Source organism: Asterias amurensis, chromosome 8 (genome assembly GCF_032118995.1).
Source record: "Asterias amurensis chromosome 8, ASM3211899v1".
In the NCBI taxonomy this organism is placed as follows: domain Eukaryota; kingdom Metazoa; phylum Echinodermata; class Asteroidea; order Forcipulatida; family Asteriidae; genus Asterias; species Asterias amurensis.
In genome coordinates, this window is record NC_092655.1 from 18,773,322 (window position 1) to 18,786,169 (window position 12,848).

The 12,848-nt window shown below is 38.4% G+C and overlaps 2 protein-coding genes across 2 annotated transcripts; one reads left to right on the forward strand and one right to left on the reverse strand.

The window, feature by feature from the left end:
- The first annotated feature begins 19 nt into the window (after positions 1-19).
- Positions 20-11,911, forward strand: LOC139941058 (26S proteasome non-ATPase regulatory subunit 4-like). Its single transcript, XM_071937474.1, has 11 exons — positions 20-99; positions 3,603-3,743; positions 4,744-4,855; positions 5,529-5,615; positions 5,937-6,005; positions 6,145-6,206; positions 6,598-6,763; positions 7,532-7,643; positions 8,620-8,775; positions 10,122-10,210; positions 10,483-11,911. The coding sequence occupies exons 1-11, from the start codon at positions 74-76 to the stop codon at positions 10,675-10,677; spliced, it is 1,215 nt and encodes a 404-aa protein (XP_071793575.1). The 5' UTR covers positions 20-73; the 3' UTR covers positions 10,678-11,911.
- LOC139940791 (integrase/recombinase xerD homolog) lies at positions 1,176-2,601 on the reverse strand. The gene is made up of 2 exons (XM_071937170.1): positions 2,536-2,601; positions 1,176-2,313 (listed from the first exon to the last, which is right to left on the reverse strand). The coding sequence occupies exons 1-2, from the start codon at positions 2,599-2,601 to the stop codon at positions 1,261-1,263; spliced, it is 1,119 nt and encodes a 372-aa protein (XP_071793271.1). The 3' UTR covers positions 1,176-1,260.
- Positions 11,912-12,848: the final 937 nt, after the last annotated feature.

The window sequence follows — 12,848 nt, forward strand, 5'->3', positions numbered from 1 at the left end:
GATTCCGTACCGGGTAAATGAACCAATCAACGCTCGTGTCTCTTGCATCCTCTATTCATGAAAATCGTCCAAGATGGTGCTCGAAAGTACAGTCGTGTGGTGAGTTCTTACAGTTTTTTCATGAATTTTTAGGAGAAGGACACATCTATTTGCTTCCATGTTAACTCAGATAATAGACCAATATCTGTGCTTACATTTTCATGTTAAAGTAACGAACATTTTGTTTTCTTCATAAGAATTATATGGAAGTTTTTACATGTTAAACTGATGACTTAACAAAATAAAATTATTAACAAGCATTTTACAATGCCATTGCCTTATGCACTGAGAGCCACACTGTGCACTGCACATTTTTAATTTTTTTAAAACCTTTTTGAAAGTCGGATAAGCCACATCTTGTATCATTTGTATGCATTTGTTTGTTTAAATGTTATGATTTTTGAAGTTGGACATGTTCAAAATGTTGGTGGACAAGTTTTAGAATCCTTGATTGAAAAATAAAAAACCAAAACCCTTTTTTTGATTTTGCTTAGAAACCAAACTTCCCTTTAAAGGCAGTGGACACTATTTGTAATAACTTAGCACAAAACCTTCTTGGTAACGAGTAATACTGGGAGAGGTTGATAATGATAGTATAAAACAAGTGACGTAGTTTTTGAGAAAGAAGTAATTTTTTATCGAATTTGATTTCGAGACCTCAGATTTAGAATTTGAGGTCTCAAAATCAAGCATCTGAAAGCGCACAACTCCGTGTGACAAGGGTGTTTTTTCTTTCATTATTATCTCCCAACTTTGTCAACCGATTGAGCTCAAATTTTCACAGGTTTGTTATTTTATGCATATGTTGAGATACAGCAAGTGAGGAGACTGGTCTTTGACATTTACCAATAGTGTCCACTGTCTTTAAAGCTGGGTAAAGGCGAACAAAACGACCCAAAAATAGGTTCTCAATGGTGTTTGGAGTGTTCATTAGACATTGAGGATTTTCTTACTCCATTCTTACGTTAGAAAATTATTTTCTTTTCTAAATTTACCTCATGTAAAGTTAAAGAATAGACAAGAAAAAAAAAAAAAAAAAAAAAAAAAAAAACAACACAAACGTAATGTTTTGGTGAACATTGTAATGGCGGAGCTGCTCGCCTCGCATAGTATTTATTCATGACAATCACATACTTAATTCAACTCATTTAATTTAAATTTCATCATTATTCTCGTCGGCTTAACTAGCCAATTATTCACATAATCTCATTAAATTCAATTTCAAATTCCAAGTACAGATGAGGGGAGCAAACGTGTTTGCGGATCAGTTTTTATGTATGCATTTCTGGCCTTTTCGGTTTTCCATCTTCCGTGCATGGATATTAAGTGAGATGGGAGTAGGGCCTTTGAAGCTGCGGATGCACCGCCTGACCTCAGGCTATGGAGTCCGAACTTGTGAATATCTGGAACGAATGGTCGGAGGGCTTCTAGTACAATCTCTCTGGTTCTGGTGTAGCTTAACCCATGAGTAGTAGGAACGAGACCGGTTTTGGAATGTGTCATTCTGCGAAGTACCGGTAGAGGAGAAGTGTCAGGATCGCCCATTGCTTGGAAATATCGTTCTGTGATTACAACTGGACAGGTTGGCTGAAATGTTCTTGCAATTGTTATATTATTGCCCTGGCGGTATTGATCAGTTTTTGACTTGCATAAATGTATGACGAGGCTGTCACTGAGTATACTACAGTCCGTTCGTCTTACATTACTGATGTCGTTGAAACGAAGGAAACCTGCGTAACAGACAAAGCATACGAATAGGATGCGTAAATCGCCTAATGCTGCACTAGGTTGACCGTGAGCATTATAAAGTTTTGCCATGATTTCAGGTGTTACCGGTTCCTTCCGATTTGGGGTAGAGGCTGTGAGTCTCTTGTAGCCTTGTATGGTTGTTTTGACCAATGGATCGTTTGTAGGTGACGGTAATCCAGCCAAGCTATGTGCCCAGGCAACAGCAGCTGCTGCAGAATCTGCTGCCGTTTTATGACCGGATGAATAAAATGAAGACAAATATAGGGCGAAATCTGTTGGGTTGACGGGAAATGATTTGACGCCGGTCTTGGATGAAGCCCATGATTCCCATCGTTTCCAACTATTGCTGTATTTTATCGTTGTTGAGTGTGCTCTTGATGACATTAATAGTTTTGGTAGGGCTCCAAGGGCAAGTTGCTTTAGTTCCGGGTCAGTTGCTGAATGAGAGAGTGCCAACCATCTATCTGAAACAGACAAAGTAAAAAGAGAGCAGCAAAAGTTGTGCTCCGTACCATAGCCTAAAAGCTATATATATGTATATGCAATAATTGCTAATTCATGGCTAAATTAGCCGGTCTGCAAAAATTCAGAGATAAGGAAAATTATCTGTCGTTTCAGAATATATAGAAGCAAGTGCGTGTAATATGCACTTAATTTGGTGTTGCTACTGAAAAACGTGCAACAAAAGCTCGGCGTCCAACACCAGGCTGAGTTATCAGCGCTCAGTGGCCACGTAAAACCCCCAACTTGTGGAGGGACCGTGGACGCGACCAGGATGTTGGACGTAGGTCGCGCTATCCTTTCTCCGAGCATTTTTTTTTTTTTTTTTTTTTTGATAGGGCGGGTTGCGGTGGGAAGCGAGGTAAGTTGCTCTACCGAGAGTGATTGCTAAGCTGAAAACGCCCCGTTTTAAGGGAGAATGTGAAAGGAAACCTTACGTAATCATGGCACGCTCTAACGAGCGTGCTGCACCTGTCGTGCAATAACGAAAAGAAAATTAACGAAATTCGTGCTCTTAAAATTTGTGTCATGACTTTTGAAAGTGGTAAAAATGGGGAAAATCTGGTGACTAGCTGTCAAATGTATACGTGTTGGACCAGATTGTCGCTTACCGCTCGAGAGAATCTCGTAACCCTCCAACCTGGCGGCCGTCGGGAAGAGGGTTACGTTATCACAACTATTGGGGGGGGATGTATGGCGGATTTTGTTTTTGCCTCGAACTACTTAGCCGCGTATACCCTCTATCGTATAAATCATTGTTATTGTTTTATTAGGAAAACATTACACAGAACACAGGATGGGGGATGGAACCTCAATTCACTGCAGCTTCATTTTTTTTTTATTTAAATTTATTCTTTGATGATTTGTATCAGGATTTGTGAGTTCTTTGAATGTTATTCTATTATTTTAGCTTAGACATTATTTTATACAGTACAGCAATCATTTCTCTTGAGGATTGGTATTTGTATGGTCCTGTTTATAGTGTTGTTTAACTCTGGTCATTAAGATTAATTGTGAAACAGAATGCGGAACATATCACTATATTAGACAAATGGATATTTATAAAATGCTTTTCAAAGAAATATAAACACTCAAAGAAAAGATAATAAGAAAGAACGGTATGTTTCAGGGATAAAAATGATGTTACTGGCATGTGCATGTAAGTGCAGAATTCTTTTGATAAAATCAACATTTTGTATAGTGTTCTTAGTTCTTTGATAAATGTGCCTGAAAGATTCGTTGTTCTTTACTTACCTTTGGGATCACTGCCCACCAAGCAAATAAACAACATACTTGTCTTATTCTTCCTACAGTGTGGATACAAGTGAATACATGAGAAATGGAGATTTTATTCCAACCCGCATCCAAGCCCAGCAAGATGCTGTTAACCTCATCTGTCTTTCTAAGACACGCTCTAACGTGGAAAACACTGTTGGGCTTATAACTCTTGCCAAGTAAGTTCATCTCAATCAAACGTTTGAAGGTAGGGCGTTCTCTTCTGCCAGCCAGACTCCTAGTGGATGATACCCATGGCTACATCCTGTGAAGGGGGTAACCCTACTTCAGGCCTCATGAGTAGGTGGCAACATGCCCCTTGAGACAATTGATTTGGTTGGCGGCCCAAATCAGTGCAGTGTAGCCCTCACCTTGAAGGGATTGTCCAGCCGCGATGTTAGGTGATCTCTAATAATACAAAAAAACTAACTATCTACATGTAGTATTACAAAGACTCAGGAATAGGCCTACCATATGAGAGATGTTAAATTTGCATCAGGGATAAAGAATATGTTAATTTTGGTTTTTACCCATACACCGATGTGTGTTAGCACTGTATACTCAGTACTTTCCTGGTCCTGTGAAAAAAATATCACAGGCATGTTACTCGGGTGGGATTCGAACCCGCGACCCTTGCAATACCATATGGTTTTACTTCAAACCCAAACTAGATACATACATTATGCCTGATTCTAAGTAAAGCATCATCAGTTTACTCAGTCCTCACTCCAATTAAACAATTTTCATTTGGATCTTTATGGTCTTGGTTGGGAAGTGGCTAAGTTTGTAAAGAGTCTTATCTTTCCTCCTGCAGTGGAATGAAATAGGCATGAAAGAAAGAAATGTTTGTGAACATGTTGTATTTTTAGGATGCCAATCATTTTTTATTAAACCCCAAATCAAGGGAATTGTTTTAGAGTGTGTTTGTTTACTTATTTTAAACTGTTCCAGTAGTTCAGCCTGTCTGGCAAGCAATTTAATTTCTGAGGGGAGGAAAGCTTGTCTTCCAGAGATGTGTTTTGCATTGAATTATTATAGTGGAATTAATATGGAAAGTTCTTTGCAAGGAATATAAACTGAGTCTACTTGTGGCATAATTCCGGCCGTTTTGTGTTTTTCCAGACAGCTTGGCTTTCTATAAATTGTGTCTTCTTCTCATTATTTTTCCCCCTTTCTAAGTGTGAAGGTATTGGTAACGCTATCTTCCGATGTGGGACGTATTCTAGCAAGTCTACACCAGGCTCAGCCCAAGGGGGACTTAAGTTTCATCACAGGGATCCGTGTTGCTCATGTAAGATTAACCAAATTAATGAAAACTTTTCCTAACATAAGTACTATATTATTAGTTTGTATTTTTTGTATAACACAGTAAGACCATGGTCAGGATAAAGATGCATCCAAATCCCCCATGCGCTATACACAACAACGTTGAATTAATCCATGCGACACTGTCATTGTATATGTATGTATGATCACCCGTTGCCACAGACTGCCACTGCAGAAATTGACCAAGGTTTATATATAACCATATCTCTACCAACAGTGGCACAAACTCAATAGACCGATTCATTAAGCTCCGCCCCATTGCGTATTGACTAATCACAACGCAACGAAGGTCCGACAAATAAAGCCTGACATGCGTGCGCGTATGATTGGCGCGGGCGACAGAGTTGTGTAGAAAGGAATTGGAGAGGCTCACGTGTTCTTGCGTCTTGTGCGGCGCCTAATGGAGCACAGCTTGTGGCTTCTCCAGTTTACCACTCTCATTGAAGCACTTCGGGCAGTGGCTCTGCTCTCTACATCAGCATTTGTGTACCTCAAAATGCCACTGTTGTGGCAAAGTGATGTATGGGTTGGTTAGTGGCATAGTGAGGTATGGGTTGGTTATCTCAAGTAATACACTTATAACAGGAGAAATGTTAAGTTAAATGTAACATATTTCCAATCCAAAATTGTTTTCACAGTTGGCGTTGAAGCATAGAATGGGCAAGAACCACCGCATGAGAATCATCGCATTCGTAGGAAGTCCAATATTAAATGATGACAAGGAGGTGAGTCTGTCAAAAACAAAATACTTGTACAAAATTCAAATAATAGTTGCATCCCCTTAAGGTTCGTTAAGATCCCCTGGATGCCGCTTCCCAGTTAGTACTTTGGTGAAATACAGCAGGTTGAATGGCTTCTGACTGGCAACCCGAACAAAGATATTGGCAAAATAGAAAGACGCCCCCTGTAGGGCTACTAGAAACTAGAAATTATAGTCAATTTCTTTAATCAACCCTTAAACCCACAAACTGTATCACAAAAATTCAATGAGGACACCGCTCTGTTAACTGTTTATAACGTTATGTATTTGTTTCTCTCCTATGTAGTTAGTCAAATTAGCGAAAAAGCTGAAGAAAGAAAAAGTCAACGTGGACCTTGTAAACTTTGGTGAAGATGTGAGTAAATTTAATCTTTTACAAGTCTATCTCATGAATTTGTCAGAATTGTTTTTCCCAGTATGTTTGCACGAATCATTGTGCAAGGGTTAAAGGAACTCATGTTTGCTTGTTTTTTGAAAACTTCTCTCATCTACAGAAAGCTAACACAGACAAGCTGACTGCATTCATAGACACTATCAATGGCAGTGATGGCACAGGGTAAGTGGATGTAGTTTCACTCTTCTGTGGATACTTTTCTTATGGCTAAAAATCTTTTGACAATGAGTGAGTTCTTAATTGGTCTCACTGTTTTGACTAGCTTAATCTGGTCATCGTCAGGATGCCTGGAATCATAATCTTATCCCTGTTATATAAAGGGATGGTTGAGAAAGTTGAAGAAGTGAAGTTAATTAACAATGTCATTTAAAAAAAAACTGTGTTGTGAAACTGCAAAAATTTGGTTTGTTGATTTATCTAAAACGAAAAGGATATTATTTAGGCAAAACTTTAAGGGGAATTAAATGGTCGGATAAACCATCTATAAATCGGAATGAGCTTTTTCAAACCTAAATAAGGTTGTGTTAACCCAACCTCTTGGTTTATGTCACAGGTCCCATCTCGTCACAATCCCCCCTGGGACCCTCCTCTCCGATGCCCTCATGAACTCGCCCATCATCGTTGGCGAAGATGGAACAGGTGCAGTCCCGGGACTACCAGGCACCGGTGGTGACTTTGAGTTTGGTTTCGACCCATCGACAGATCCAGAACTGGCCATGGTAATTTTATTATTTGCAAAGAGAATTTATTTTGAGTAGACCTTATGCATTGACATCATCCATCCGCCACCTTAGAGGTAAATCGATGATGACTCGGTCTAGCAATTGAATGCACGGCGCACAAGTTTGGCCAATGAACAATCTCCATTTGTCCTCTAGACGAGGGCGCCATATAAAAGCAAGCGCCATACTCAAATGACGTCGGGTGCATCTGGGGCCGATTTCACAAAGCAATAAAATTCATCGCAACACAAATTTTCAGTATCACCATAGTGATTTGTATTGTGACATCACACTTTACTAAGCAACTACGATTGATTTGCAGTTACGATCAATTTTAGATCTTTGTGAAATCGGCCCCAGGTCTATTGCATGGTAGTAAATGAAATAAATTGCCCGTTCGGTTTTCAATTCTGAACTGGGCCCAATTTCATAGAGCTGCTCAAGCACAAAAAGTAGATAAGCACAACAAAATTATGCTTACCAGAATAAGATTACCAACCAAACTGTCATTTCACATGTACAATTTGTGACTGGTGACCTGCGCATTTATGCTAAGCAGACAGTTGTTAAGGAATATTTTCTGCAACAGCAGCTCTATGAAATTGGGCCAAGTTATTGAATCAGAAGTTGGTGGTGCCTCATTGAGGATGACTAGTGATACTAGTCGAAGCGTAAAAAAAATTTATATAAGTATTGGCTGTGTTTCATAGAGAATTCATTTGCTAAGTAGAAATTAAAGAGGTATTAATTGTTTACACATTGCAGGCTCTGCGTATATCCATGGAGGAGCAAAGACAACGACAGGAAGATACCACCCAGCCAGGGGATGCGACGCCCATGGAGGATGCCACGCCAAAGCCTACAACAGAAGCGCCAGGTAAGAGAGAAACTCAAGATCTTTAGGAAGGTTTTCATCTTGGGGAGCTTTCCAAGCTTCATTATGTCTTGTTGTGTTGTGTTAGGAGTTGTTGATGGTAAATGGTTTTTCGGATTGTGTCTGAATAGACCAGTTGGTATGTGAGATAATAAAAAAATGTTTAGATGAACATACCCTTTCACTTACTTTACCTTTTAAAACTTGATCGTTATTTTGTGATATCAATAATTGCAGTCAATAAGTTGAACTATACAGAATTTTTTTTTTTAATTTTAAATCTGATCTTGTAAAACAAATTCTGGTTCAGTAAAATTTGAGCCCATTTCTGTTTTTGATCAAGCTGTCTGTCCCTACGTTCTTGTACCTGTTTACGTTCTGTTTGTCTGTCCATCAGGCATCTCACCACAAGCCTCAGCTTCGAGATGATACCTCCTTGCTTAATTTAATTGTTGCGCAAGTGTTCAGCACCGCACGCCATTTGATGCGGTGTCTTCAGTGCCTAGATTGTGCACAAAAAGACACTGCAATTGTTAATTTTTTAAAAGAGGGCGCTACCAATTTTGTTTCGTCGGATTGGTCGTTACACAAACTGACAAACCTGTAGAAGTTTGAGATCGATCGGCCATCTGGCTCATAAGAAAGTCGTGAAAAACTGATTCCACATTTTGCATGACATCGATTGAAAAAAAATTAATTAAACGCTCACTGAGTGATAAACTCCAAATCAGTTTTTTCATCAAATATCACATTTCAGACAGAAACATTTTAAGTGATGTTTTCTTCTATCATTATCATTAGACCGTGTAAGTTTTATGTAAATGTGATCTTCGACAATTTTTTTTTACCAATTCTGTAATGTTCCTTTTAATTGATGTTTTGGCTATGTACTGTTTGGAAACTTTCACGAATTATGGAAACAAATTGAAAAAAAATTGAGAACAATTAGTGACTAATTTTTTTAATATTCTGTCTGCAGCTGATTCCGAAGAGGCATTACTAGAGCAGGCTCTGGCAATGTCGATGGACCCCGATGCCCCCAGCGCAATGGAGACACCCATGCCAGACCTCAACACCATGTCAGAAGAGGAGCAGATTGCGTACGCTATGCAAATGTCTCTCGCACAGAGCTCAGGTTGGTCTCACTGTCTCTCTCTGTTAAAATAGTAATAATAATAGTGGCTTCTTATGTATAATGAGTAGGGTAGATGGCCTTAGCTTTCGATCCAAACCGGACCTTCTTCAGAGGCATAAACAAGTAAAAAACAATTATACATCTTTTTATAGAAAAAAAGAGGGGGGAAAGGAATAAAGGGAAGGGTTCATAAAAAAGGGGGGAAATTGTAGCCAATCAAAGTTTCTTTTGAGAAACAATTGGTGGCTATAAACCAATATGAGTAAAGTGGTGAGGAAAAAGATTGTTCAGTATGAAAGGAAGGATTACTCGACCATTATGTAGATATGGTTTGCGGTAACACCATGTGTATATCTACTTGCCAGGTAGAGTTCTTTATTAGAGAACTATCTTGCTATATACTCTAGTATCGCGGAGTAGGATTTTCAGATTTTTCGGGAGACTTCTCAGTTCTGAAAAGAGTGTCCTGCTTTTAACTAAAACTTGGGCTGAAGTTAGAAAATTTGGCCGGGACTACTACTTTAGTGTATAGCATCGTTATTAACTGCACTATCGTGGAGTGAGTTCTTAATTTGTTTCTGGCTTCTTATATGCATCACTTTGGGACGCTTATGGTGTTCCAACATTATTAACTCACCTAAGTTACAAGATGTATTTCTTTAATTCATAGTTTTGTTGTTTTCCATTGTTAATCATTGTATGTTTTCCCTACTTGTTATTTTGCTTTCTTTTTACTGACTGGATATATACATGTATTGGGTTTTTACACTGTATTTGTGCCTTGAATATTTCTCGGTTGATATGGTTTATTACAAATGCCTACTATTTTAATTCTTGCAATATGTAACATCATTTCGAGGTATTATATCTGGAATAGCACTGTCTTTTTCTACAAGATCCTTTTTTATCTTATGTAATTTTTTGTACAGGTTGATTTCAACAAGGCATGAAATAAATGTATGTTTTAGTTTAGTCATCAGCTCATAGAAAAAAACAACCTCCAGACCAGCATGGTGACCAGTTAGTCGTCTGAATATCTTTTCCACATCCTATTGGCCAATTTGAATATTCCATTGTGGAAATGATTAAACAATGACCTCCATGGTTTGTAAACTACTTTCAGAGCTTTCTTTTGATTGATTGATTGATCTTTTGATTGATTGATTGATCTTTTGATTAATCTTACAGCTCATTGAAAAAACCTAAGCTCCAGACCATCATGGTAACCAGAGGGTTTTCTGTATATCTTTTCCACATCCTATTTTAACATTCACTAATTTGAATTTTCCGTAACGGAAATTGATAAAACAATGTGATGACCTCCAAGGTTTGTAAACTACTTTCAGAGCTTTCCGGTCTGATAAGCGACAGTGCAGCCAGTGAAATCCCTATGGAGACTGATACACCGGTCAGCATGGACGGAGAAACTTCTAAGGTGGGTCCCTTTCTCTCAATAAATAAATGCAGGCTTTGTAAGCCATTGAGCTAAAGACAGATTCCAAATCTAAGACTTTTTGGCTTCGGCTTTGCTAACGTGGGAAACATTGGAAAATGTCAATTTGGTCTGATACCTTTTACTTGACCATCTTGTTTGAGTGGAAGTAGGTCAAATCTTGCGACTTTTTACCTTTCACATAAAAATATCATGAACATCCAAAATCCTTTAAGGTTGTTTTGTATTCAATTGTACTCTTCTTGTGTCAACAGGCTGAGGGTGAGAATGAGGATTTCTCCGAGCTGATGTCCGACCCGGCGTTCCTCCAGAGCGTCATGGAGAACCTCCCTGGTGTAGACATCTCCAGCGAGGCGGTACGAGATGCAATGGGTACGCTGACCCAACAACAACAACAGCAGTCAGAGGAGAAGAAAAAAGATGACGCCAAGTCCAAGGATAAGAAATGATTCCACTTGTATTTATAGCTATAAAAAAAACTACACCTGTCCATACTTGTGAAATTCTAGGGCTTAACACTTTAGAAAATTAATTAAAAACACTTACAAACAATAAAATCATATTAAGCAAATGAAAGTTATGCTGTCCTGAAGACCAGACATGTTGGAGACCAGATAAATAAAACCCTCAAGTTTTGGGCGAAAAATTGTCCGTTAAAAAAAATAAGCCTGGGGTTTGTTTTCTGGATCTCTACATTATGTTGTTTTCTTGATGTGTAAAAGTAGGATAAACATCATGCTTTCAGTGCAAACCAACCCAAGATCTTTTGGTTTTCTACTGCTTATGGGTTTTGTCTGCTGAGGAATGAAGAGTACAAAGAAAGTAAAAATATAAATATCTAGCTCAAAATTAAGAGGCAAGGATTTCTCTCCATTGTGCAAACCTCAATGTACTAGCCACCCAGACATTTCTTTTTCAGGCTTAGTGATTAGAGCAGGGGGTCGCTCTCGCTTCGGCAAACGTTACAGATATTATTTTCAAGCAATTTTGAGCAGAATGTGTTCAGGCAACTTTGGTGCGATCAGCATCAGTCTGCTATTGTGATTCCGAGTTTGTGGATACTGTTCCTCTTTTCAACTAGCTGGGACACCACTTTAAGGACGTACTTTCAAGTTCAAGCAACATTTCTTCCAAGCAGAAAAAATTTTCTGCAACTGTTTGTATATTTAGAGATGCACCCCCGTACACATCAAGCCTCGTGTGACGCTTATAAGTGCAGATGGAGTCAGCACACATTACGACCTGGGCCCAATTTCATAGAGCTGCCTTGGCACAAAAATATGCTAAGCAAAACAAAATTATGCTAACCAGAATAAGGTAACCAGCGAGAACAACATTCTCCTTGTACCATTTGTGACTCGTATCATGCTTTTTTCCGCTAAAGCAGAAAACTGTTCAGCAATTATTTGTTGTTTATAAAATCAGCTCTATGAAATTGGGCATTGTTGCTGTTTCATTTCGCTGTACAATTTTCCATCGTTCTGATAATGGTTTGTATTGAGCAAAATCACCACGTTTTTATGTAATTTTACGGCTAACCAATTTTTCAAGCAGAGGCACCTCAGTTGTAAAGTAAACGCAATAGTTGATGTTTGTAGGCTTCGCTTTCAACCAACGAAACTTGTACGATCCTCTTTCCCAACTTGTACTCAAAATAAATATTTGAATGTTTTTGAAATGTCACTTTGTTTCTTTTTGTGTCATTAATTGTTTTTATGTGATCAGAGTTAAAAATAAGAAGAAAGTAAATCTGTTATTGTCAGGGTGATTAAGACATGGTTGGTCCTACAGCAAGTTGTCAATAACAAGTAAAACCTTAATCATAATTTTGTTTTTTAACCTTACACTGATGTGTGTAAGCACTGTAAACTTGGTACTTTCCCCGAAATCATAGGCATATTACTCAGTGGGATTCAAACCCACGACCCTCGCAATTTCTTACCAAGAGCAGTTTCTTACCAACCAAGTATACAGTGCTTAAAAAAAAAAAAGGAATACTATCTCAATGCACATTTAACAGCTTTTAAATATAAATTTTGTTGATCACTCCCAACACACGATGAAGATATGTGCCATCTTTGAAACACTTGTAAACATTATGAATTAATTCATTGTGTGGCACAGCGCGAAATGGGAAGGAATTACTGTTCACTTTGTCGCAAGTTCCTGAAGTACGATGTTCAAGCAAATGCAGTCGGCACAGACATTGACGGTTGTATATTTTAGTGGTATGTTGCTGTAAAAGCAACTGTAAAAGCAACTGTAAAAGCAACTGTAAAAGCAACTGTAGTTCGCTTAAATATTAATACGTGAAAGTGAAATAGACTCCCGTTTTGCTAAAAATTACCGAGAAAATCTATCATGCAAGTCATACTAGCAGCATACGAGATGCAAGAAAACGTTATAATCAGAACCACGTGTTCTTGCAATAAATAATTATTCAGTTTTGCCTGTGTAAATTACTGATATTGTTTTACCACAATCTGCTTGTAGCCAATCAGACGAGTCTAAATGAGTAATGGGAGGTGCTTTTTGGATGATCTATTCAAATTGTACAGTTAGTTTAGTCCGATCAGATTACTGGAACCTTTTGCTGCGTCTGCGCACAGCCTTATAGATG

Excerpts from the sequence above, each read along its gene's own strand:
- LOC139941058 (XM_071937474.1), top strand. The coding sequence starts at position 74 with ATGGTGCTCGAAAGTACAGTCGTGTG. Across the intron at positions 100-3,602 it reads CTCGAAAGTACAGTCGTGTG|TGTGGATACAAGTGAATACA; the intron begins GTGAGTTCTTAC and ends TTCTTCCTACAG. Across the intron at positions 4,856-5,528 it reads CAGGGATCCGTGTTGCTCAT|TTGGCGTTGAAGCATAGAAT; the intron begins GTAAGATTAACC and ends TTGTTTTCACAG.
- LOC139940791 (XM_071937170.1), bottom strand. The coding sequence starts at position 2,601 with ATGCTCGGAGAAAGGATAGCGCGACCTACGTCCAACATCCTGGTCGCG. Across the intron at positions 2,314-2,535 it reads CGTCCACGGTCCCTCCACAA|CTTTTAGGCTATGGTACGGA; the intron begins GTTGGGGGTTTT and ends ACATATATATAG.